The sequence below is a fragment of the Phocoena phocoena genome, chromosome 3 (genome assembly GCF_963924675.1).
Source record: "Phocoena phocoena chromosome 3, mPhoPho1.1, whole genome shotgun sequence".
In the NCBI taxonomy this organism is placed as follows: Eukaryota; Metazoa; Chordata; class Mammalia; order Artiodactyla; family Phocoenidae; genus Phocoena; species Phocoena phocoena.
This window is the reverse complement of record NC_089221.1, coordinates 148,914,056-148,941,014: the sequence shown is the minus strand read 5'-3', so window position 1 is coordinate 148,941,014 and position 26,959 is coordinate 148,914,056. Positions and strand designations below refer to the sequence as shown.

General features: G+C 51.4%; 1 protein-coding gene and 1 pseudogene across 1 annotated transcript; one reads left to right on the top strand and one right to left on the bottom strand.

Moving 5' to 3' along the window:
* Positions 1-25,029, bottom strand: NEURL1B (neuralized E3 ubiquitin protein ligase 1B). The gene is made up of 6 exons (XM_065873742.1): positions 24,814-25,029; positions 20,526-20,640; positions 18,109-18,654; positions 2,842-3,561; positions 616-741; positions 1-245 (listed from the first exon to the last, which is right to left on the bottom strand). Exons 1-6 carry the CDS (start codon positions 25,027-25,029, stop codon positions 1-3), a joined length of 1,968 nt encoding a protein of 655 aa, XP_065729814.1.
* On the top strand, positions 9,907-10,638 carry LOC136121659 (cleavage and polyadenylation specificity factor subunit 5 pseudogene; annotated as a pseudogene).
* Positions 25,030-26,959: the final 1,930 nt, after the last annotated feature.

Below are 26,959 nucleotides of genomic sequence, written 5' to 3'. Positions count from 1 at the left end.
CTACGGCCTGTAGATCTTAATGACATCCTTGATGGGCCGCCGGCAGATGGGGCAGGAGGCCCGGGCCTGCCTCTTGAGCCGCAGGCCGCAGCCGTGGCACAGGCACATGTGTCCACACGTGTAGATGACTGTGTCCACTTCGCCATCGAAGCACACCGCGCACTCGCTGTTCTTGCTGCCCGCCAGCGCCGGTGGGGAGAACACGGGGGACACTGGTGGGCTCAGTGGGGAGCTGGGGGCCGTCACTGCAGAAAGGGAGAACAGGCAGACCTTAATCTGTGGTTCTCAGGTGGGCTCTGCTGGGGCAATCCCAAGAAGGCAGGGCTTCTATGGCAGAATCCATGGGGGGACAACTTTGGGAGACACCAGTTTTGGTTATTCTCCTGGGTTTTGCCCCCTTTCCTACGCTCCTACCCCCAAGCATCAAGCACCATTATCACCCTCTGGGATGCCATATCCAGATGTTTCTCCTCCCTACAGCTGAAGAAGGAAAGGATGCGGGGGAAAGGCAGCCACCTTATTTAGCCCCAGGAAGGGCTGGTATAGCCACCAGGGCGAGCCCCTGTCTCCCTGCACCCTCCACTCCCCCATCCCTGAAGGTTTGCCCTTCCTTACCCAGGGATGACTCAGATGCCGAGGAGGACTGGTTGACACTGAAGGCCATGTCGGAATCGCTATCGTCCTGGGAGCCGCTGAGGGATCCTGATGGGGATGTGGTCGCAGGGCTGGACTGCAGGGTGCCTGAGACCAAGGAGACTCCATCAGGGGCAGTGGGAGGCGGGCTCTGCTCTGCTAGTCCCTGGCTCTCCACTGCTTTGCACCTTCACTTCCTCATGTGTCTAATGGGAGGACAAGAGCTACCTCACAGGGTTCTGCTAAGAACTGATGGAATCGTACATGTGTGATAGACATCTGGTCTTTGCCGCCTAGCCTCCATTCTTGTTTATTTCAGAAACAGCACTGGAATTTTGTTTGAGGCACTACTTCACCCTCACACACACGATCTAGGCCAGGCCAATAAGAACTTCCACCCTTGGTCTCAGTGGTGGTTCAAGCAAGGCCTGCAAGGCCAAATTCTGTGACTTTTACTAGAACTACTAGGAAAGAAGGGGCCCATTCCATTGGGAGATGAGCCTGGTGCTGTAGGGCCTGCCTGAGAGTCAAGCCAACACAGAGGAAAGTACAGCTTTCAGGTGGAATCCTGATGACATCCTTTCAACACCTAGATCCAGCTGTTCCTGAATCCATCCAATATACTCCCAGACTTCTGAGGCATGTGTGTACCCCCCCAAATTCCTTTTTTGCTTAGGGCACTGTGAGTGGGGTTTCGTTACTTGCAACTACAAGACTCCCAACTAGTGTTCAACATGGATGGGTCTTCTTCCCTGAACTCACTGTTGGTTCAGATAATGATGGGTTATCTCTGATGTGAAGAGACATGCCCCTTCCCTTACCCTACTTGAGGATGGATGGACAGATTACAGAACCAGGGTTGCTGTCAGACGGGGATCAGGAGGGCAAGTCCCTGGCCTCTAAAAGCAGTCACTTCCTTTCTAGCTTCTCCTGCCTTCTCTTCCTGACCACTCAAAGGCTCATCGTGGTTCTTCTGGAGGTGCTGGGGAGGGGGAGAGAATGACTCTAGGCTTAGTTCTTGCAAAGCCCCAGTGGGAACTTGGACAACTCATCTCAGGCTGAAATGATGACTATTGTCTGATGGTCCCTTAAAAAACAAAACAAAAAAAAACCCCCAAACCAACCAAATTACAACCACCACTACCCTTTTCCTCCTCTGTCCTCAGTCAAACAGCAACAGTCACTGTCGTGACTATTACTACTTATTAAACATGCTGCATGTGGCAGGCACCTGCTTAAAAGCATTACATGCACCTCATCATTTCGTCCTCACAACAACCCCACGATGCACGTCATCACTCCCTTTCTACACTGAAGGGAACTGAGGCTCAGGGATTCTCTGATTTGCCCAGCATCTTCATGGCTGACCAGCCACGTGACTGGGAGTTATTTAATCTCCCTGTGCTTCAATTTTCAGGAGGATAAAACTGAATGAGGTGACATATGAAATGTTCATCGTTTCTGTTATCGTGTGGACTTTACTTCTTGAAACACGAAAATGGAGCTGTGCTCTCTGGGAACCTTCCCTGATCACCAGCCCCGCTCCACCAAGCGGGCGAGAAGAGAAGCCCCTCCGCTGTAGCGAACACCACACCGTGCAAATCTCCATTTGGGTGTCTGTGAGGACGTGAGGGCGCTCCACGGTCTGTGTCCTCTCCTCTGCCGTGCCCCATCCCACGAGCTCAGGGCCTGGCCCACAGCTGGAGGAGGGTGCTGCGTGTCTATTTGTGGCATGAATGAAGGCAAGACTCAATCTCAAAACGGGATGGTTCAAGCCTGCGTTCCACTTTCTGTGGACGGTGTTATTCTCATTTTCCTCTTTTAAATGTAGTTGTATTTTCTTTTTCTCCTACACTTAATATACATTACATATGTAAAAATATTTATAATAAATCATAATAATGGAAATAAAAATTGCACAGACAATTTACCTGCCAGGCTCTGACACCAGCAGGTACTTGGGTTGGTGTGGACAAAGTGTGGTCCAGGGAACTGCGACAAAGGCATCCCCGGGGCACTGGTTAGAAATGCATCTTCTCAGGACCCACCCCCACTGAATGGGAAACTCTAGGTGGAGGCCAGGTGGTTCTGATGCGCGCTCAAGTTTAGGGGACCACCGGCTGGCCTTCAGCAGTGGCTCCGGCTACCTATCCAGTGGCGCCAGGATTCCCGGGGTGAGCCCCGCAAAAGCGCGGTCGGGGGACTCACCGAGGAGGCGCAGCTGGCCTGCGGCGCCGCCGCTCACGGCGAAGAAGGCCCAGAGCGCCTGCGTGGTGTCGACACACAGCAGGCGGTCGCGCGGGCGCCCATTGACGCCCAGGAGCACGTCGCCGCCGGGCCGCAGAGTGAAGCTGAGCGCGTCGCCTCCGCTCGGCACGGGCCCGGCGCGCGCCACCACCCAGTACTCTTTGCGGTCGAGCAGCGCGTAGGGGTCGGTGGGCAGCTCGGCGGCCCGGAGCCCGCCCGGGTCGCATGACGTGATGCCGAAGGCCAGCGCACCGGGCGCCGCCAGCCCCGGGCGGCCCACCTCCACGAAGAGGCTCTCGCCGGGCCGCAGCGGGCGCTCGGAGAAGACAAGCGTGCGACCGCCGTCGGGCCGCGGCGCGCAGGCCACCTTGCGGTCGAGCGACAGGCTCACGTCGGGCCCGCGCGTCGCGTGGAAGCGCAGGTCGGCTTCTAGCAGCGCCGGCGACGACGAGGGCCGCGGGCGTTCGCGGGGCCCGCACGGGATGGCGGCGGCCGCGTGGTCGGCGAGCGGCGGGCCCGGGGCGCGGCCCAGCGCCAGGTGGCCCAGCTTGGCCACAACCTGGTTGTTCTCCAGCTCGTTGTTGTCGAAGTTAGCTGCGTCGTGGCTGCTGGGCGGCAGGCACGCGCTGAAGCGGGCCTGGCCGAGGCGCGCGGGCGTCAGCGTGTCGGCGAACCCGCTCTCTGCGCGGGGAGGGCAGAAGAAGGGCAGTGAGGGCGCAGCCGGCCAGGAGCCCCCGCCTTGCCCTCCCCACGCCCCCACTCCCACCTGAGCCCTCCCTTTCTTCTTCTGATTCCTTCGTGAGGTTATTTAAGATCCTCAGGTGCACAGAATTGGATCAAGCATCATCCAGAGTGCACTTGACTATTCTTATCTTTGGGACGGGCAGATGAGGCCCTTCCTCCCTTTTTCCTCCCTCCTTCTCGTACTCCCATCCCTCCATCCTTTCCTCTCCCTCTTTTCTGTCTTCTCGTCTCCCTTTTTTTCTTTCCCCCTTCTTCCTTCCTCCCACCCCCCTCAGAGGTTTTCCTACTTTTGAAGATTTTTTTTTCTTTTAATTGGTGTTAGTTTCTGCTTCATAATAAAGTGAACCAGCTACACATACACATATTTAAAGGGCATTTAAAAATCATTATTGTCTGCTTCCCCAACTAGAACATAAGCTCCAAGGGAAAGAGCAAACCCTTGGGTTTGTGGCCCTACTGTGTGACAGGTTATTTTAAGCTCCTTTTCACAGGTTCTCATTTAGTCCTCATACAACCTGTGAGGTGTGTACTGTTATCACCCACCACTGGGTAAAGAAGGGAGCTGAGGCACAAAGGGGCTAGGGAGCACGACCAAGGTTGCACAGCAACTAAGTGGCAAAGTCAGGACTCGAACCCGGGGCTGTCTGGTTCCATGCTGCTTCTGAAAGAAGGCGGGGCATGGGCCTGTCCTCACTGCTGTGTCTGCAGCAGGGAGCACAGTGCCTGGGTGCTACCCCACCTTTGAATGTGTAAGGTTTCTGCACGAAATGGCCTCATTGTATAGGACAGGAAACTAAGGGGGCGTGTTTTAAAAGTCACAGTCATGAAAATATTTTTGAATAATTTTTAGTAACATGAAAAAATGCTCTTGATCTATATTAAGTATAAAAGCAAATAAAAATAGCGTTTGTCATCCAGCTCTTCATACTTTGGTATCAACAGATTACTTGTTGACTGTCCCTATCTAGAATGTGAGTCCCTGGAGGGCCGTGTCTGTGACAGTCTGTTCACCACCAAGTTTCAGGGCTTAGCAGAGTGCTTGGCAGATAGCCTTCATTATTATGTAGTTTACTGGATGAATAAATGAATGAGGTCTCTAGCAGAGACTGACTGCCTCTCTGAATAACAAAGATATCAGGGAAAGAAAGTATTTTGAAGTTGTTTTTGTGATCAAAATTTTCTTGTTAACCAAAGCAAGTAAAGGAAGCCAGAAAAAGTGTTACTCAGACTTTTTAAACCAAACCACTCTAGCTAAGATTTTGTTACCATTCTGTAATTTATATCATGGGGAAAAAATATTTCTTCCTCTTTAGTTTTCCAAATATAAAATTAAATCATAATAACAAACATGGTTTTGCAAAAAACATGCCCTAACCCCTGGTGAGAGCCTCATATGTTACTCCCCACCCCTGCTCCACACAGGGCAGTTTGCAAACTGGCCATCCAAGTTCTGATGCTGGCTCACAGACCTGTCTGGTTGGCCTACTGGTGTTTGGGTTTTTTTTTTTCTTTTTTTTAACTTTTTATTTAAAAAAACCCAAACATACAAATAGTATAATGAATGCTGTTTACCCAGATTCAACAATTACAATTCATGGCCCATCTTGTTTCACTGACGCCCCCATCAGTTCTCCCTCCTATATTATTTTGAAGCAAATCCTAGACATGCCATTTTATCTCAAAAAATTTCAGTATGTCTCTCTAAAATTTAAAGACTTCTTGTCATACTGTGTGTGAGAATATGCTTTTTTCCCAGTTTCTTTGAATGAAGGTCCAAATAAAGCCCATTCATTGTCACTGGCCTCTTTTAAAGCTATGGTTGCCTCTTCTTTTTTCCCCTTCCAGGGGTTTGTTGAATAAATCACCCCTTGGTCTTTCAAAATATTTTTTGAACTAGTGGCCAGTACTTAAGAGTCAGGAGATTCACTTTACACTGGATTTATAGCCTCTCTTGGAAAATCAGGTCTAGTGACACAGGACCGGAATTCTCGCCTGTCATCAATGGGTTACAGCTTGCCCTTTTGCTGAGGTTGTTTGCTCTCCTTCCCCATGGCCCTGAGCTGGCCCCTTCACCCATCTCAACTACTTGCTTGGGATCTGGGGACATTTGAATTTGTCTTGCGTTAGTGGATGCTTCCCCATAACCTGAGGGAAGAAGTAGGATTTCAGTTTGGTCCTTTTAAAAAGTATGTATGTGTGCATGTGTCTGTATGTATCTGTCTATAATACTATATGTGCATAGGAAATCAAGTTCTAGAGAGAGAACAAAATGTTAATGGTCATTATCTCTCAGGTGGGTGAGGTTATGAGGGATTTTCTTCAGATTTTTCTGTATTTTTTCTACAGTAAACATATACACTGCAAAGTTTTATCATCAAAAACCCCAAAATTTTGAAAAATCAAGTTTTCAATTAATATTTAACAATGGGGGGAGAATGCCCGTGATATAATATTAAATGAACAGCTGAGGATACAAAACCGAATATATGATTTGATTCTAATTATGTGGGAAATGTATGCATGGGATACAGAGGAAAGATATAGGAAGGAAATACATAGAAATTTGAGGGTGGTTATCTCTGGGTGGAAATTTGCTTCTTTATGGTTTTCAGATTTTCTCATTTTTCGCTAATGAACATGCACTGATTTTGTAATCAGAAAAAAAACATGCATAAAAGCAGACTAAAACAAGCACTTTTTTTGAAAAGGCATTTTAGACAAGTGGATGTTCCTGGGAGCCTCTTGGCGTAATGCATTTTCCCAGGGCTCGCTGCCCTACTACAGTCATCCTGCAAGGCCAAGCCTAAAGGCATTAGCCATGGCTTGCCCTGGGCCTCTGCTCTTGCCAACACACTCTGCTTCGGTCCCCCACCCCCAAAGCTCTTCCTCCCGGCCCCTAACAGCTCCACGTAAGAGCCTGTCCTTCCGTATAGCATCCTAATTGAGAGCGTGGCTTGGAGATGGTTACACTTAGGTTCGAGTCTTGGCTCCAGCCCTTCTTGGCTATGTGACTTTAGGTAAGTCACTTTACCTCTTGAAGTCTCAGCTTCCTCAGCTTAAATATCGTATATGAACGCATATATATGGAACCTAGAAAAATGGTACAGATGAACCGGTTTGCAGGGCAGAAATTGAGACACAGCTGTAGAGAACAAACGTATGGACACCAAGTGGGGGAAGGGGTGGGGGCGGGGGCGGTGGTGGTGGTGTGATGAATTGGGAGATGGGGATTGACATGTATATACTAATATGTATAAAATAGATAACTAATAACCTGCTGTATAAAAAAGATAAAATAAAATTTTTTAAAAAAATGGAATAATGATGATACCTGCCCCCCACACTCCCACCCATGTTGTTATAGAGATTAAATTAGATGCTTTTATAAAGAGTCTAACACAGGGGTCTCAACCCCTGGGCCGCGGACCCGCTATCAGTCCCCATGGCCTGTTAGGAACCAGGCCGCACAGCAGAGGGCAAGCGAGCGAAGCTTCATCTGTATTTACAGCCGCTCCCCATCGCTCATTACCGCCTGAGCTCTGCCTCCCGTCAGATCAGCGGTGGCATTAGATTCTCATAGGCGCGCCAACCCTGCTGTGAACCGCACACGCGAGGGATTTAGGTGGCGAGCTCCCTGTGAGAATCTAATGCCTGATGATCTGAGATGGAGCCAAGGCGGTGATGCAAGTGCTGGGGGGCGGCTGCAAACACACATTATCATTAGCAGAGAGGTTTGACCGCACAGAGACCATAATCAATCAATGCTCTTGAATCATCCGGAAACCATCCCCCCACCACCCGGTCCGTGGAAAAACTGTCTTCCACGAAACCAGTCCCTGGTGCCAAAAAGGTTGGGGACCGGTGGTCTAGCACAGAGCATGGCACAAAGTGCTCAAAAGATGGTAATTATCATTATTCCTTAAACATCTATTAACAAAATGTATAGAGCACTTGCCATGTGCCAAGCACTGCGCTGGGCACTGGCAGGCATGGCCTCTGGGTCCATGGAGCTCTCATTGCAGTGGGAGAGACAGATTCTAATGAAGCAACTGACAGAAAACGAACTCTTCTTCCAAACTGTGATGACTGCCACCAAGAGCTGCCGTCTCACGATGCTCTGAAAGACGGGCACATTCCAGTGGGGAACTCAGACCCCGAGAGGCAAGGTGAGTTACTCCAAGTCACACAGCCAGGAAGTGATAGAACTGGGATTCTCTGTGTATGTCAAAGGGGGACTTGGTCAGAAGTGGGGCCTGAGAGTGGGTCAGAACAGCCCAGTCTCTGATCACGGAGCTATGACACGAAGGCTGAGGGAGTGGTGGCTGGGAGGTAGAGAGTAAGCATTTCAGGCAGAGGGAACAGCATGTGTGAAGTCTCTGAGGCGGTGAAAGCTATGTTTTTGAGGCTGGTGTTACAGAGTATGTGACAGCACTTAACCTGGGACCTGGCACACAGTAGCCCCTTGGAAAAGCTTGGGTCTCCTTCCTTTATATAAGGAGCTTTGTCCCTATCCGGCATTGTCCCTGAGTGAGACAGGCCCAAGATAGCAGAGTGCTGGCCTAGGCCCGACCCTTCAGAATCCACCTCTCAAAGCTTCTCTATGGAGAATCAGCCAGCTGGCTACAGGCAGAAATCCAGCCACATCAAGAGGCCGTCAAGGAAGCTTATCAGAACTTCCTGGCTCTAACCTGCGACTCGTCTCCAAATCCACTCCCTGGAGCTGATGAAAGTATACACAACCATTTACTTGAGCACCTACCAGAAGCACCTCCCTGCACTCATTACCCTTATCAATCCTTACCACTATCCCACGCGGCTCTGCAAAATGGGCACATTTCATAGTGGGAAAACACCGAAGCTTTGAGAGATGAAGTGAGTTATTCAAGGTCACACAGCCAGCGGTGACAGAAATGGGATTCCATCTCAGGCTACGCAACTCCAGAGCCGGGCTCCTTATGACAAGCAACGCTGCCTCCAAAATTCAGCTGTCCTTGTTCAACTCTTACAGCTGCCCAGCATGGGGACTCAGCCTCAGGCCAAGTGGAGCTGTGGTCCCCAGGGACCCAATATCTCTGAGAGGAAGGGTCCAACAAGTACCCCCCCACCCCCCGCCATGATCATCCACCAAGCACCATCACGCAGCAGCAGTCCGAGGCCAGGCGCGCGGAGGCTGGAATGGCTGGGATGGGTGCCCTGACCTCCCACTCTCCCTGGGCCACCTCCAGGGCCTGCCTCTGGCCTGGGATGGAGCTCAGTTCTTCCCTTTCTTTCTCTTCCCTGGCTCTCTCAGGTCAACTATGTCTGGGCCTGGAGGTAAAGCAGAATTTATGCCCCAAGAGAAACCAACTGTGTGTGAAGATGAAAATGAAGACTGGAAGAACTGGAGACAGAGAGGACCATCCATCAGTCACTCCAGTGTCTCAGAAGGACTGCTTTGGGCCGTGTCCTGGAGGCAGAAGTGACAGGACGCGCTGACGGAATGATTGCCGGGGGAGGAAAAGAGGAGTCCAGCATGACCCCGGAGGTTTTGGCTGAGGCACCACGTGGGTGGTGCCATCCACAGACAACAGGGATGGCTGTGTGAACGTGTTCCATGTGGGAAGCCTCTCGGACGCCAGAAGGAGATGTGAGTAGGCGGAGGGAACTCTGGAGTTCAGGGGAGGTGTCAGGGCTGGGAATATGGATTTGGGAGCCAACGGCTTAGAGATGGAACTCAAGGCCCAGCGACAGGCTCCTATCATCTGGAGAAAGAGGGTAGATGAGAGAAACGGCCTTGCCTCATTTGTTTGTTAAATTCTACAGTTGTTTAGGCACTTATCTATGTGCCTGTTGTAGTATATGATTTAAAAGGAAGAAGGAGGGCTTCCCTGGTGGCGCAGTGGTTAAGAATCCACCTGCCAATGCAGGGAACACGGATTCGAGCCCTGGTCTGGGAAGATCCCACATGCCCCGGAGCAACTAAGCCCGTGCGCCACAACTACTGAGCCTGTGCTCTAGAGCCCGTGAGCCACAACTACTGAGCCCACGTGCCACAACTACTGAAGCCCACGCGCCTGGAGCCCATGCTCTGCAACAAGAGAAGCCACGACAATGGGAGGTCTGTGCACCACAACGAAGAGTAGCCCCCGCTCGCCACAGCTAGAGAAAGCCCACGCACAGCAACGAAGACCCAACACAGGCAAATATAAAAACACATAAATAAATAAATTTATTAAAAAAAATAAAAGTAAGAAGGAAAGAGAATGAAGAGGGCCTAGGATAGAATCCTGGGGCTGTCAGCATATGGAGACAGGCAGGGGAGGAGCCAGCAAGCGGGCCAAGGAGGAGAGGCTCAGGAGGTAGGAGGAAAAGCAGGAGCTTTGGAGGCCCGGAGCCACGAGCAGGTCAGAGAGGCGGGGAGAGGTGTCCTGTGGCAGCAGGGAGAGGCCTGGTGGGAGGATGGAGACGACAGCTCTGGATTTGGCAGCACGAGGCTGAAGGGTGAGCTTGCAGGCTGAAGTCCAGTGAAGCGGTGCGGACGGCTCTATTGCAGCCAGGTTTCAGCACATTAGGGAGGAGTTTGATAAAATTGGAGTGAGAAGGTTTCTGCTGGTCCACGAGCACTGGCCACCCCGTGTATTACTGCCACAGCCGGGAACAACTTTCTTCAACGCACCTGGTGGTGCCCTAAGCCAGGAGAAGATGAAGTTGAAGGGCTAAAACTCTCACTGGCCGAGATACTGGGGCATCACGGTGAGTCCTGCCAGACTGGGTCATTGATGGCTACATGGGTAACTAGTAGCGACCAAATGTTGAACCTCCTCAGTATCCGTATATTCCTGCACACATTACAAAGCCTAAGGAATATAAGCAGTCGCTTTTGGTTTAACTTCAAGAGAAAGCCTTGTTTGCAGAACCTAAAAATGACAAGCTGGTAGCTGCCCCATTGTTTGAATTGACGACGCACCAGGCTACAGATCCACCATTTCTTGTCTCCCTCAGCTTCTGAGCAGGTTCCATTTTACCTACAACTGAAATCCTTTGCCAGTGCAGAGGTAGAAGAAGCTGTCTCTGGGAGCACAGCTATACGCAGTGCAGGATAAACATGGTAGAAAATGTGCTTTGGGGATATCTCTTCCCCAGTCCTTAAATTGCCAACTATACTTTCTGTTGTTTGAATAGTAAATAATATGAGGAACCAGAGGGTGGTGTAAACAAATGTGATAATGTTTCATTCCCTTTGGGGCCTACTCATACTTTTTTGTATAATGTTAAAGAGAATTGATTTCTTTCTAGTTGTGTTTTCTTTTTAATTTCATGTTAAAAATTTTTTTAATCAAAAAAAAATTTCACGGTGGCACAGTGGTTAAGAATCCACCTGCCGACGTAGGGGACATGGGTTCAAGCCCTGGTCCGGGAAGATCCCACGTGCCGCGGAGCAACTAAGCCCGTGCGCCACAACTACTGAGCCCATATGCCACAACTACGGAAGCCTGCGTTCCTAGAGCCCGTGCTCTGCCACAAGAGAAGCCACCCAATGAGAAGCCCGCGCACCGCAACAAAGAGTAGCCCCCGCTCGCCGCAACTAGAGAAAGCTGGTGCGCAGCAACGAAGACCCAACACAGCCAAAAATAAATAAATAAATTAAAAAAAAAAAATTTAAAAAATATTTTTAAAAAAGTTCACTGGGTTGAGCTGAAGAGGGAAATGGGAGGGGGTGGTATAGACAACACCTTTAAGAAAGTTTCTCTCTGAAGGAGAGCAGAGAAATGGTAGTAGCCTGTGGAAGAGATTGTCAAGGGCAGTTTCTTTTAAAGATGGGAGCTACCAGAACCCTTGTATGTGCTCATGGGGATGATTCTGTGGAGAGGGAAAGACAGGCTAGAGAAAGGGACAAATGACAGGAGAATGCCCCTGAACAGGCAGAGGGGACAGGAGCAGAGCTCCTTCTACCATGGCCACAAGAGGGCAGGCAGAAAGGCAGGGGTGTTGGGATGGAGAAGAGAAGGTGAAGATGTTGGGGCACTGAGCCAGGGCTTTTCCAGATGCCTCCCTACTGCCAACCAGAGAAGACTGGACCAGGGCAGACAGACCTCGGCTGGTCCCTGGCCAGTGCGGTTTGTGACCTCAGCTTCCTTCTGCAATTTGGGGAGTTTCACACCTGCCTCACAGGCCCACGGGAAGGACGAACGGCAGAGCTGTGGAAGGAGTAACCACGTGCCTGGTGCCATGCCCAGCACAGAGTGGGCCTTTAGGGGCCCCTAGTAGGACGTGGCCACAGAGTGGAGCTCTCACTCCTGACTGGGAAAGGATAAGCCTTCGGGGTACCCTACCAGGCAAATGCCTTCCTGTGGGGCTGGGAGCTGGGCGCTGATCTGGGCTGTTTGTAAAGAAAACGTTAACTGCAAAAGCCGATTACCCTCTGCTGCTCCCCAGTGGGTCTCCGGATGAAGCCAGCTGAAGCCGCTCCTCCCTGCCTGATGTGGGTGCTCACAGGTCCCAGGCCAAGGCACCTCTCGGGTCCTGGACCAAAGCCCCTTGCCCACCACAGCCACTGATCAGCTGGGTGACCTCAGGCAAATCCCTGCCCCTCTCTGGGCCTCTGTTTCCTTATCTGCAGCATGGAGAGATGCACTCAGACCTGCAGGCTCTGATTTCGATCTACAACTTCAAGTCTTTATCAAGCAGTTTGTTCATAACACTAGTGAACAGATACTGACTCTAGAACCACCAGCTGTTAGGTGACCCCGGCCAAGTTATCCATCCAGGCTGGGTCTGCCGATGGGGATGACAGGGTTCTTGTGAGGATCAGAAGACATCACCCAGGTACAGCCCTCAGCGTGGTGTCTGGCACAGAGTAGGCCCAATAAATTAACGAAAGGGCTCAAGGCTTTCAAGGGGGGTTAATGACTCCCTTATGAGGCCTTTGGAGAGCCACTGTTGCTGCCTATCAGGCACCCAATCCCTGCTTCTTCTGGTCTCAGCACCCAACTATTCTTTTGAGGGAACTCCCCCTGCCCCATTTCCACTCATTGCCTTGAGGAGGGAGTCTTAACTTGGCCGGTCACTCTATCCCATCCCTCTGGCCATGGACATCAACGAGGTTAGATCTTGAGATTTTAGCTAGACCTTGTGGGAAAGCAGCTCTCCTGCTAGTTCGTGGGACATGGGACTGGAGCTGCTGGTGGCCTTGCCCCCAACCCAAAGGGAGAGCCTGGTGGAGGATGACACCAACAAAGACTACAGCTGAGCAAGAAATAAAGGCAGGCCAATATTCTGGGTGCTATTTCTTGGGCCTCTGCATCAAGCCAGTCTAACAGGGAGCTGTTCCCTGGAATTTTCAGTCACAGAAGACATTAATTCCCCACGCCCCCACCCTTTTTTTTTTTTTTTTTTTTTTTTGCTTGAGTGAGATTGAACTGGTTTCTGTCACTTGCAACCAAAGGTTTCTGACAGCATAGCCTGCGATGCCATGGCCTTGGGCTGGCATTCCATGTTCAGTCTGACCAGCCTTCTACTGCTCGACAGAGGAAGGACGATGAGGCCATGACACTGACCACTAGTGAGCTGCCTGGAAGAGGGACAGGGCTGCCTCAGGACAGCATGGGGCCTGCATTCCAGAGCTCTGGAAAACGGCTTCCTTGGAGAAAAAGGAGTCAGGAGAGGTGTGCATGACCTGGCTGAACCTTCTTCTCCTGGGTCCAAGAACTACTAAAATCAGCAAAAAGTAACCTGGAGCATCAAGAGAAATCAAGGCTCTCAGGATGGACCACTCCAGGCCCCAGTAAGCCCATCCTGGTTGATGCCCCCGAGAACAGTAAACTAGCAGCCACAGGGCAGCCCTGTGGGAGAACGTATCCAGCGATGCAGTTTGCATGGGGGCAACCCAGGTGTCCATCAAAGCGGGAGGCCATTAGAGAACAAGGAAGCAGAGAGACAGATACGGATAAATCTTAAAATGGGGCAAGTGAAAAAAAAAGAAAAATAGAACAAGATCCTTAGCACAATACCATCTACCTATGCATACAAAACAGCTCTACATGTTTTTAAAAGACACACAGGCCCAAGGGCTGCCAAACATCAGAGTGATGCTTATCTGGGCAGGGGAAGGCGCGAATGGGAGCGGGGATTGGAGATGAAGCAGAAAAGTCAAAACAAGAGAAGGGGCTTGTGTGATGATACCATGCCCTGAACTGAGAGGTCTGAAGAGCTCAGCCTGGTACCAGGCAGGGAGGAGGGACAGGCACCCATGCAAAGACGATCATTGTGATCACAATCCTGGCTGCACCCTGGGATCACCCGAGGAGCCTTTAAGAAATCTGAATGCCTGGGAGCCACAACCCCCCACCACCACCTCCCTGAGGTTCTGATCTAATTGGTCTGGCTGCAACCTGGGAAGTGGGGTTTTCAGAGCCCCCCAGGTGATCTCAACGTGTAGCCAAGGCTGAGAACCACTGAACTAAAGGGTTCTAATCCTGGCTCTGCCACTCACAAGCAAGTCACTTCCCTTCTCCAAGCCCTGGATTCTTTATCTAAAAGGGGCTAAGTTGCCCTATCTTGAAGAAAGACTGAATGTCACAAGAGGGGGCACCTGAGGGTCTGGCCACAGAGAAGCAGCGCTCTCTGCTACAGCTGGACCCCCCTGCAGGAGGAATGCTGGGCTGAAAGCACAATTTCATCAGGTAAGAGAAATAGGCAAGGCCTACGAATCCCTTTTTGTTTCTGAGACTTAATTTTGGCTCAAGTTCCAGGGCAAATACAGTGTACCCCTGTCCCACCAGATGGGGAGGACACTTCCCAGATGAGGGTTGCCAGATAAAATATAGGATGCCATGTTACATTTGAATTTCGATAAACAACAAATTCTTCTCTACCCAATATTCTGTAATAACCTCTATGGGAAAAGAATCTGAAAAAGAATGGATATATGTATAAGTGAATCACTTTGCCTTACGCCTGAAACTAACACAACATTGTAAATCAACTATACTCCAATATAAAATCAAAATTAAAAAAAGAAAACAAATTCTTTTATAACGATGTCACAACTATTGCATGGGGTATACTTGTACTAAAGAGATTATCCATCATTTTTCTGAAATTCAAATGTAACCGGGCATCGTAAACTTGACAACCTTCCCCAGATGCTGCTTTAGCTTGGTGTTGAGGGTCTATCCAGTGTGGTCTGAGAGAGGTGAGGGAGGGATGAGGGGTCCCTATTCTGAAGTTTCATAGCTGAGACCCTCTAAGGGAACTATGTTACCCCCTTGTTCCTACTGAGGAAAAGGAAGCCAGAGGAATTTGCCTGACACTAACATCAGTTGCTTTTTATTTATCCACTTGGTACTGTGGACACCACCCTCAGAAGCCCAGTTCTTCCAGCAACTGGGAGGGAGGGACCCCCTTTATGGTGGGATTTCTTTGGTTCTCATGTTGTGCCGGCAACAGCAGAGTATCTATTACCCAGGCTCAAACCGTACAAAATCATGACTGTTTCGCTTTCTTCTTATTTTTATTATAACTTTTTTTTTTCTGATTATAAATCATTGTTGATAACTTGGGGGGAAAAAAAGAAGAAGAAAAACACCCATAACCCCTTTACCCCGATGCAATCAATGTCAACTTCCTCTTTCCCTGGGAAGGAAACATTTATTGAGCCTTGATCACATGTCAGTGACCTCTCCATTATCTCATATAACCTTTAGAAAGAAAAATCGCTTTATTGCCCTTTCTGATTATAAAAGGGTTTTTACATATATATTAAAAAAGATAACTCATAGAGGTAGTAAAGAAAAGTGAAATTCACCTATGATCCCATCAGGGAGAGATAGCATTCCTTCTAATCTCATTTCCCCATCTGCATGTAATTGTGAACATTGCCCCGAGGCACCTGTGCTAGCTGCTCCCTGTCAACCAGCTCACTGCAGGCACTACTGGCAGATAAGGAAACTGAGGCTCATGCCTGCCACCTGCCACTGATGTTCCAGTGGGCCCTCTCCTTCCCTCCAAGGGGCGTGGGATGCTGGAGGGGCTCAATAAAGGCTTGTTAAATGAACAGGAGCAAGAGTCCCTGACTCCTCACAGGCTTGTTCAGTCTCATTAAGTCATCAGAGGCTGCTTCCGATTTGTATTTTTTAAAAATCCTAATCTACTTGCACTGATTATGGAGTGGCTGTGATTTCTCGGCTGTTACCCTGAGACATGGGCTATCTGAGGGAACAGGTGAATGAGGCCTGATTGTTTTCCTGCTCTATAGGAATAAAGAGCTCCAAAAAAGAGTGACAGGAGATCTAGAGGAGGTTTTAGAAACCTACATTTCCTGGAGGTGAAATACCAAAATCTTCCATGGAAAAGAGTGTAGGGCAACACAGTTAAAATGCCCAAGTAAGGCCGCAGCTTGGAGGGTGGGTAGCTCTTCATAATTTGGTCTGCCTAAGCCTGGATTTCAGGCATGTGCTTCAGCTCCCATGCAAATGGGCAGAGATTCTTGCTTCTTAGCTGTTATTTCTTGAGCGCCTTCTATGTGCCAGGTGCTGTGCTGCATCCCTTTCATACACCATCTCACGTTCCCCTGCCCAACACTCCCACGAGGTGGGTGCTATCGCGAACTCAATTTACAGATGAAAAAACTGAGGCAGAGAGAGGGTTCGGTCACCTGGCTAAGGCCACATAGCTGGCAAGTGGAGAGCCAGGTGTGGAGTAGAGGTCCGTGTGACTCCCAACCCTCTGCTCCTAACTGCTCAGAAATTCTGCTGCCTTTCTTCTCCTGGAGAGCTGGGGAGCCTGAACGTATACATCTCCCCTCCCTGCCCAATGGTGGTGTGGGTGGTGGTAGGCAAGGAGCCCGGGGCCAGAGTTTTCCCTCAAGATGCAGGGCTGAAAGACCAGAAACAGCCCAAACATTCAGATATACAAACTGTGGTGCATCCATATCACGGAATACTACTGGACAATAAAAAAGGAACAAACTTCTGATACACCATCAACAGGGATGAATCTCAAAGACTTTGTGCTGAGATTAAGAAGCCAGACACAAAAGCATATACTGTATGATTCCATTCATGTAACGTTCAAGAAGAGGCGCAATAATCTACAGTGAAAAATCGGAAGAGCGGCTGCCCCGGGAGAGAGGGGGGCTGCCTCAGAAGGGGCAGGCAGGAACTTTCTTGGCTTACGGACAGGTGTATAAATCTGTCAAAACTCAAACTTTAGATCTGTGCGTTCACTGCAGGTAAATGACATATAGGGCTGTGTCCCCTGAGAAACTTGCTCTCCTTTTGCTCCCCCAGAAATGGAGGCTGGGTTGGCTCAGGTGCCACCTGTGACTTCAAGAGCTAAGGTCGCAAACAGAAAGCAGGTCCATGGTTGCCAGGCGCTGGGGGGAGGGAAGGATGGGGCGTGACAGCCCAATGGGTATGAATTTCCCTTTGGAGTGATGAAAACGTCTTGGAACTAAATACAGGTGATGGTTGCCAACTGAATGCCACCGGACTGTACACTTTAAAATGGTACTTTTTTGTCATGTGACTTTTTAAAAAATTTTAAGCGGTACGTGGGCCTCTCACTGCTGCGGCCTCTCCTGTTGCGGAGCACAGGCTCCGGATGCGCAGGCTCAGCGGCCATGGCTTACGGGCCCAGCCGCTCCGCGGCACGTGGGATCCTCCCGGACCGGGGCACGAACCTGCGTCCCCTGCATCGGCAGGCGGACTCTCAACCAGTGCGTCACCAGGGAAACCCTGTCATGTGACTTTTACCTCAATTTCTTAAAAAGTTTAAAGAGAGAGAGAGAGAGAGAGAAATAAGGTCTTAAGAGCAGCAGACTTGTAGCCCCATGAGTTCTCACCACCTCCTCTGTTACAGCCAGAGCCACACTTGCCTGCCTGCTTCCCCAGTGGACCTTGAGCCCCTTAACCGTGGGCCTTGATTCGATAAATATTGCCGACTGCCTGGGCACTGTAAATACTGGAAGACTAGGCCATATGTTTGACTGCTGTGCCAGTAAATGGATTGTGAGTGAATGAACGAGCAAATGAATAAACACGTGTGAGTGAGTGAATATATGAATGAGTGAATGAATGAGCGAGCAAATGCACAAATACTTGCATGAATGAGTGTGCAAGCAAGTGAACAAGGGAGTGAAGGAATGAGCACAGGAATGAATGAAAGAATGAGTGAATGGGCATGGAACTGAACGAAGGAGCAGGTGAACGAACCTGGGCCTGACCATGGACTCTGGACCACACCCGTGTGGGTTCCAATCCTGGCTTTGCAATGCAAGTCATTTAACCACTGCGTGCCTCAGTTCTCTCATCGGTAAAACGGGGGTGGTAGGTTTTCGCCAGAAAGAAGTGAGTTGAAATGTGTCAACTGCTTAGAAGACGCCTGGCAAAGTGAGCCCTCGGTTTTCATGAATGTTACAGAAATACACATTCATGCGCGCGGGGACCCACTGCCTCGTCCTGGCGGCGCCGCCCTATCCCCCTGCCAGCGGGAGCCGCGACCTACCGAGGAGCTGCACCTCGTCGGTGATGCCGTAGACGTCGATGAGCGCCCAGAGAGGGCCGCTCACAGCCACACCGCAGTGGAAGAGCACGGGCTCGCCGTCGTTGACGCTGTAGAAGACACGGCCGTGGCGGTCCGCCCAGTAGGCCAGCACAGTGTCGCGCAGCGCCAGGTTCTCGGGCAGCGCCTTGGCCCAGTAACCGGGCCGCGTGACCAGGTCAGGACAGGCATACTTGGGGATGTCCTGGGCACTCATGAGCGATGGGTCGTGCGCCGTGAAGCCGAAACGCAGCGCCCCACTCCAGCCCGGGCGCACGGCCACCAGGCGCAGCCGCACCTGCTCGTATAGCCGGATGGGCCGCTGCGTGAACGTGACCCCGTTGCAGAAGCTGTTGCGCCGCGTGGCCCGGCGCGAGTGGCCGTCCAGCCGCACGTTCTTGCCCTTGGCCTGTGCATGGAAACGCGGCGCTTCGCCCAGGACCGGGCGCCGCTCCGGGCCAGGGCCGCAGCAAGGCCGGGTGGCCAGGAGGCGCGCGGGCGGGCTCGAGTCTGCGGGAAGAGACAGGCAGGAGGGTTAGGCGCCCTCGCAAACTGTTAGGCCCCTCTGAAACTGTTCAGAGCTGTTTCACTCCCAGACAGGCCAACACCGATGAGCTGGTCACAAGAGCCAGGCTGGGGTCAACTGACTTCTCCATCCCCATCAAATCCCTCCACATCTAGAGGCTTCCTCCAAAAGCCGCTTGTGGGCTGCAAAGTCCCTCTAAAGGGAACAGCGGCCTTGGATTCTTGGGGAGTAGTGGGGAGTCTTTGGTTGCTTTTCTCTGTGTAATTTTTATTAAAAAGCAAGGCAATTGGGGCGCACTCTTGGGATCCCTAGTGCATCCTGGAATCTCAGCTCTCTGGCACTTCCTGGCTGTGTGATATGCAGGAGATCCTATCACTTCTCTAGCCTGTTTCCCTGCCTGTAAAATGGGGACATTGTTTAACTCACACAGCTGCTAAATGAACATGTGGATGAAGTTCCTAGAATACTGCCTGGCACAGAGCATATGGTTAATAAGCAACTAATAACATGATCGTAATACTGAGGTTCCAAAGGACACCCAAGCCAGGATTCTGACTTCCCTTCCCCATTACCCACAGAAGAGGAAGGCATTCTTTATAAGCAAGCCTGGCTTTTCTAGAACATACACCTTTCATAATTCATTTCCATGGGAATTTTGCCCCAAAGGACCTGGAGAATCTTGGGATAGTCTCCTTTCAAAGGATCTGGACACTGGCCACAAACCCAGGTGGCCCCATCTGGAGGTGGGGGCATCATCCTTCCCACCTTTCCTCCTCCATCCCTGGTTACTTACTATGCATTTCCTCATTTAATCCTTATAATAACCGTATGAGGGAAGGACTACCATTATCCCCTTCATGCAGATGAAGACATGGTGTTTCAGAGAGGTTGATTTATTTGCCTGAAGTCACACAGCTGGCTTCACTAAAGGCAGAGCTTCAATTGAAGCCATGTTTGTGTGACCTCCGTCCTGCCTTTTTAGCCATTTTACCTTATTCTCTCTGCTGTTTAGGAATCAACACAGGATGGACAGAAGGGCTGGGCTGTAGACCCCTGACGTAGGAGAGGGATGCAGAGGCCACCTGTTGATTCCTTGTACCCCTAGGCAGGCCTGCTAGGCATTGAACTGGTGGAGGAGGGCTGCAGGCAAAATGCTCAGTCCATTATTCATCCATCCATCCATCCATCCTTCCATCCATCCATCCGTCCTTCCATCCATCCATCCATCCTTCCATCCATCCATCCATCCATCCATCCATCCATCCATCCATCCACCCACCCATCCATCCATCCACCCATCTATCCATACATCCTTCTATCTACATATCCATCCATCCAACCATCCATCCATGCATGCATCCAGCTATCCATTCATCCATCCACCTGTCCATTCATCCATCCATCTGTCCATCATCCATCCACCCATCCATCCATCTTTTCTGCAGATGCGTCTGCTGGTGTGAAGCACTGAGGGAGCACAGGTGATGATACAATCCTGCCCTTGTGGAGATCTGAGTCTCTCCGTGGAAGAGAAGACACACAGATGAATAGACAGGAACATTAGGGACCGATAATAACAATAGAGACCCCATTAGGCATTGGCATTGGGGGGCTGTTAGGCCCAGAGGAGACCCCAGACTCAGCCAGGGGCCGGAGGGCAGGGGGTTATGTCCACAGAGCCAGGTCTTAAGGGAGTCTACATTCCAGGCAGAGGGAACACTAGGGGCAGAGGTGGGGGAAGCTGGACTTGGAGGGGAGGGTAAGTACTACGGTAGGTGTGACAGAGGGTATCTGAGGTTGGGCAGCCACTGCTTTGCAGGGGTGAGGGGTGAGGGTGCCATCGCATCATAGGGACCAGCCAGGAAGGCCTGGAACGCCAGCCTGGGAGGCTCAGAGTGCACACCACGGGGAGAGGGAGCCACTAGGGGCCTCCGGTGGAACAGGCCGGCACTGCCTGTTAGGGGGGGCCCCTAAGGCAGAGAGGAGGGTGGACACAGAGCCAGGCTGTGGGCCATCTCCGGAACCACAAAGATAAGAGTAAGGGACCACTGGACAGCAATTCTGGCAGGACAAAAATCAGACGAATGGGGGAAATACTGCCCGGGTATAAACCATCCGGACAGGCTGCCCAGGACAGCAGAGCCTGTGTTCTCCACGCACGCTGTGGCCTTGTACCAGCCACCCAACCCTGGGCGGCAGTCTCTCCTGTGTCTAACAGGCCGGATTCTCTCCAAGGTCCCCGCCGCTGGCAACCTCTCCCGGAAACATTAAATAGGACTAGAGATCAAGAGCACCAAAGACCACAAGCCACCGTTATTTGATTATTTTTATCTCAGCTCCCATCACCGTTGTTTTTCCAACCTTACCTCTCAATCAGAGACTTTCTTTACAAAACTGGCTTGGGGATCCTAAGCAACTGTTCCTTCAGAGTGGCCTGGCGATTTCGATGGATGCTGGGGTGTGGAGAGATACTGCTTTGTTACTACAAGGGGATGTTTCCTGCTAAACCAGCTATATGTTAGGATAAAAGGCAGCCAAGTAACCAGCGAAGTTTACATATTTGTTTAATTTTGATTATATGATCCAACTTCCTTCAGGGAATGAGGGATAAACACTACTTTTCCCTCCTCTGAGGCCGGAGTCCTGATGTGAGATAAAGAAAACCAGAGTGAAAAAGTCTCTAAGAGGATGTGTTATTTACACAAATTGAAAGTGCTCAAAATGAAAGAACAAAAAGCAATCTGCAAATTGTACACCAGCGTCTGCTTTTAGCTCAGCTCAGGGAAAGCAGCTTCTACACGAAACAGAAAACTGTGGCCATGGACCCCACGGGCCTCGGAGAACATGCTAGTTCAGGGACGTCAATGGAAAACCTGAACTTTGTCATTTAAATTACAGCAATAAACACTACAGCCATATTAGAGAAAGTTTGGGAAGAAGGAGAAAATTTCGCCTCTTCTCCCCACATTCACACCTTAACTCACATTGCATTTTTCATGTTGGCCTTTATCCTGCCTGGCCCTTATCCACGGAAGAACCACTGGCTGTGCCCTCACTAGGCGCCATGTCTTGGGCCGGATGTTTCTGATACAAGGTTGCAGTTAATTCTCAATACAAATCCTCGCCCACAGGATTACTGTCTTTATTTTCCAGGAAAAAAAACTTCCTGCGGCTACAAGGAGATATGAACCCAGCTCTGTCTGACCCCAAACCAGCACTCTTTCCTCCTGTCCTGTCTTTCCTCCATAAGTAGCACAAAAGTACTGAGCACTAAGTAGTACTGAGTACCTTTTCTAACTTCCTTGCAACCAGAGCACACATTTAATTTTGCCTCCTGCCTTTTCTTTCCTAACTCAACATTATATAAAAAGCATCTTTTCCCACATGGCTCCCAAGCATTCACTGTTCTGTTTCACCACTGCAGAATATTCCACTGACAGCCAAAATGTCCTCTGCTGTTCCCCTCCTGGAGATGACTTCAGCTGTTCCCCCAAATGGCTGAGTCCATGGGCACAGAGGTTCCTGGCTGCTGGTGCCAGGACCAGATTTAAATGGACACCCTGTCACTGGTGAGAAGGTGTCACCTTCTGCCAGGGAGGGGCCCCCAGCCCACACCAGGGACCAGACCCTTTCCTCCCATGCAAGGCAGAGTCTCCACTGGCCTCGTGCGGGTGTGCCTCCCTCTCTCTGGCCAGGAACTCGGTCTAGAGACTCTTAAGAACAAGGCAGGGGGAAGGAGTTTCTATGCGGTGGGAACCGAGGGGAGACTCTGTAGTCTCTTCCTGTGTGTAGGAAGGAGGGGACAGTCCTGGCCCACCCCTCATGGTTAACCAAAGGCTGCTGCAGCCCCTCCAAGACCAGAGGGAAGGGTCTTTCCAGCGTTTAGGCAAGGAAGCAATGCCCCACTCGAAAACGTACGAGTATAGATTTTGGGGGGTGGGTGATGAGTGGCTGTCAGTATTCAGGGAGGAGGGAGCTCTGTTCTGGCTAAACAAATGTTGCCACTGCCAGCCTTGGGCTAGTACTTCGGGAAAGCGGGGGGACATCAGAACTGCTCCGCGGGCTGCTGCTCTGTGATTTACTCACATCAGTGCTTTAGAACGGCCCTCACGGGCTCTGGGTTCGAACCCATGCTTTGCTGCTAATTTGTCTGAGGGGCCTTTGGACAAGTCACCATCTGTGAATAGTGTGTGAATGCAGAGCCTCATCTCAGGCTGCTGGGAGGAGCGATGAGAGCACAGAAAGCTCCCAGCAGGAGTCCCAGCACACGATGGATGTGCACTCAACGTTCCTTCCCTCCCCTGCAGGGAACATCAGGTCCAACCCCTGGGTAAGCCCCTCACTCCATCTCTCCCACACTTTTATTTTCTAAATCTCAATGTGAGAGGCGGTTAAAAAGAGCACAGGCTTGGAGTCAGGCAGATGGGGGTTTAAATTCTGGTTTTGTTGTTTCGTAGCTGTGTGATCTTGAGGTACATGCTTAACTTCTCTGCCCCGCCCCCTAACCAGACCTAGAAAACTGGTAAGAGTCATCTCCACCCTGCACGATTCCTCTGAGGACGAATGAGGCCAGCTGGTCAGACTCGGTGTGTGGCACGTAGTAGGTGTTCACTTAACACTGGGTTTCCCCCCACCCCCCACCCCCTTTAGTTACCTTATTTAATGTCTTTGCCGAGAAAAGGTTTACTCCTGGGTCGAAGATGGCTACTTGTAGGGTCAGGGGATTATATCCTGCAATGTTTCTCCCATGGAGGGTTGGTAACCTTGGCCAGGAAAGGCCTTTTGAAAACCCCAGGGTCATTTTCCCTGGGTGTCCAAGGACAGAGGCCTATTTTTAAGCCATCCCAGCAGCGTCCCAAATGTGCACTGTGCCACCCCTGAACGATGCCCGCTCATCGCCCCAACCCAGCCTTTCCTTTGATCTAAAAAGAGCCCAAGGAAATGGCATTTACTGCCAGGAGGATGGCAGGAAGCAACAGCTCCAGCTTCTCTGGCTGCCGAGATGACGGCCTCCAGCTTGCTGGCATTCAGCAGATGGCATTCTGGCTGAAATTTTCATCAGATTCCGCTCCACCGGGAAAGGGAATTGCCAACTGCGAGGACAGTCTATTCTACCCCCTCCCTCTCACTAGAGGATTTAACTAGCCTTTTACTGAGCCTTCGTTATGTGCCGGCACAGGCCTTTGTGTATTGAGTTTACATTCTTACAACCCTGCAGGGTAGGTTTTACCACCTTCATTTTCCAGAGGAGGAAACCAAGGCAGCAAAGCTGGGCAGTGGCAGGAGAGGGCCAGGCTCGGGCCCTTCCTCCCATCCCTGTCCCCTCTCCAAGGCGGCCGCCTGTGGCCTTTGGGGGCGGGGGTCGTGTGCCTTGCTGAGCACAATGACAGCTGTACCGGCCCCTCTCCCACCGAAACACACCCACACTCCACTCACACAGTCCGATGTACAACTTCAGGGGCTTTCTGAACCCGCACAACATCCCAACTCAGACTGTGGACCTCCAGTAACAAGTCTCTGTTTCAAGTGACAGAGGTAGGAAGCAACAGGGTGCACGTGTGTGTGCACACGCGGGCTTTAGAGAGGAAAAGGCAAGGCTGGCATTTGGCAAGGCTTCCCGTCACCCAAAGCAGGGCGGGGATATCAGTCTCCTTTGGCAACAGAAAGTAACTTTTCTATTGGTGGGTTTGAAAGTGGATTAGAAAAAAATAACCAAGCCTCCTTCACCTCTGCCAAAAAGGGCAGTGACATGCATCCAGCAGACAGACTCCAGCCTAACAGGACTTTGTTCTCTGTTTCAGAGGCCTGGTCAGCCAGCACCCAGGGTGGAAAGGGGCCAGCCCACACTTGGAAACTGCCACCAGGCTCCTCCCCGCTCCTATTCTCTGCAAACAGAACCTGGTCAGCACAGTAGAGCCGGAAAGGCATAACACTCCTGTCAGCAGCTGCAAGGAGGCCCAGGGGGGAGGCCGGAGGTCACGCGACACTGCTCGTTGGGAGAAAAGCCCTCTCCTTCCAGGTCTAAGTGGCAGCCCTCTTGGCTCAAGTGGGCTCAGATGCACTGAGTTCCCAGGGAGTGAGGTCATCCCAACGCCCCTTCCAAGCATGTTCAGCAGAGTTGGGATTCCCAAGCCGGCTCCGACCCTCTGCTGGGCCCCTCGGTCGAGGTCTCTTCTTGATAAAGGGACCCAGGAAGCTCCAACTTCAGAAGCGCCGGCTCCCAGGGTTAGGACCCCACTGCTGCAGAGGGTGGGGGGGAACGTGCCCTCATTCTTTTTCAAGTACATCACTTCCTCCTGCATCTGACATTTAAGGAGCATCTGCTCCACGCCAGGGCCGCACTGGCTGCAGGGACGCATGCACTGACGAGTCACACAGAGTCCCTGACCCCAGAGCTGAGAGACCAGCAGGGGGCGTGGACACAAGACACCATGACTGCACAGGGTGGTCAGCACGGAGGGCTGGGGCCATGGGGATGCTTCTCAGAGGGGCCACTCTGCAGTCTGAGAAAGAAATGGCTGGGGGTGGGGCATGATAAAGGATGGGGAACCGTGTTTCAGGCAGAGGGAACAGCACAGGCAAAGGCCTGGAGGTGAGAACAAGCTGAGCGCCCTTGGGGAACTGCAGGGCATAGAGCGTAGGAGGGAAAGGGGAGGGTGGAGAGGGAGTCAGGAGCTACAACACAAAGGGTCTTAAAGGCCTAGCAGAGGAGGCTAAGGTCCTCAAGAAGGCTCTGGGGGCCACTGAAGGGTTTGGAGAAGGGAAAGAGCCTCTGAGGATCCGTCTCTCTGAAAAATGAGATTCAAGTCCTGGGCCTTCCCATAGAAACTGCCCGTTCCTTTCTTCCCTGCCTATCAAAACGATCTGGCACAGCTGGAGCGGGAAAACCAGTCCAGGTTTCAAACGCAGCGTCTAACCGCTGGCACGGTCCTGACCCTTGGCATCTGCTTCTCCTCCAGGTAGCTTCTGGCAGCTGCCTGCTAAGCCAGCTGATGGGCCAGCTCCCTCCTTCTCTTTGCCCTGATAGCAGCCACTCCCCCAGCCTGGGTGGTGCCCAGAAGCCTGGCTGTTCACTCTCCTCAGCCCTAGATGGGCACCTTCAGGGCCCCTGTCCCAATTTTGAAACAATAGGTCCACTGGCCCTGCTTTTCAGGCTCAAGAGAAGCTGGAAACTCTCCTAGAACACCAACTGTTCTCACCTCTGGAGCTGAGGAAATGCTCTTCACAAACCCCACGGCTGGGTGGTGTTTGCTGGCCCCGAGGGGTAGGAGCCCACCTCTGTGGCACTCCCAGTGTGTGCCGGGGGCTCACCACACGGCCCGTTCACTCATGGCCTCACCCTGCCAGGTGGCTTCCAAGTGAAGAAACTGAGGCCCAGAGAGGCGGACGTCCTGGCCAGAGACCACCCAGCCTGTGAGGCTAGTGCCTGTTTTTGAATCTGGTCCCGTCTGACCCTGAAGGTTGCATCCTTCCTGTTTTATGCCTCATTCCTCCCAAGGTCTCTCGCTTACCCCCTGACCTACAAGAAAAAAGTAGGCTATGTACAAGAGGCATAAGCCACCTCCTGGGACAGAGGTGGAGTGAGGTGGAGACCCTGGCTTGGTCTCAGAGAGGGGCAGGTGTGGTGGTGGATGTCATCAGTCAGCCTGTTTTGAGCGACTCAAAGGCCGCAGGTTGGCAGAACTTGGGAGGAACAACAAGCAGCATCTAAAGAAAGGAAAGCAGTGGCAGATCATAGCAGGGGGATGGAACCCCAGAGCCTAATGTCCCCAAGGTTTAAAAGGGCATTGGAGGTGGGGCATGATCAGAGAGGCAGACCTCCCAGGGGGCCATCCGGAGCCACCGGACTTCCTGTGATCCTCCTGACAGTGCTGAAGGAGGTGACTGCTACCAGACCCACTGCTGGTGAGGAAGGGAGGATCAGAGAGGCTGGGAGAGCTGCCCAAGGCCACACAGCCAGGAAGTGGCGGAGTTAGCATTAGAACCATACCAGCCTGGCTCCCAAGGCTAGGAAGAAGATGCTATGGGTGCTTTGGGCTAAGTGTAGAAGTTATCCCTACAGGGAAGGAACAGAGCCTGGCACACAGTAGGTCCTCAACTAAAGTAGATTCCTTCCCTGCCATGTTTGGCTTTGAGGCCCACAGAGAAGTGACTCAAGGGTGCCCCTCCCACTCTCCTTCCTTCTCCAAAGATCCAGCTTTCTTTTCCCTCTCCCCCTCATCTGTCAGACTGGCCTTTCTCCAAACGTCTGAGGGCTCCCAAGAGCCACTGAGTATAGATTGAGGATGC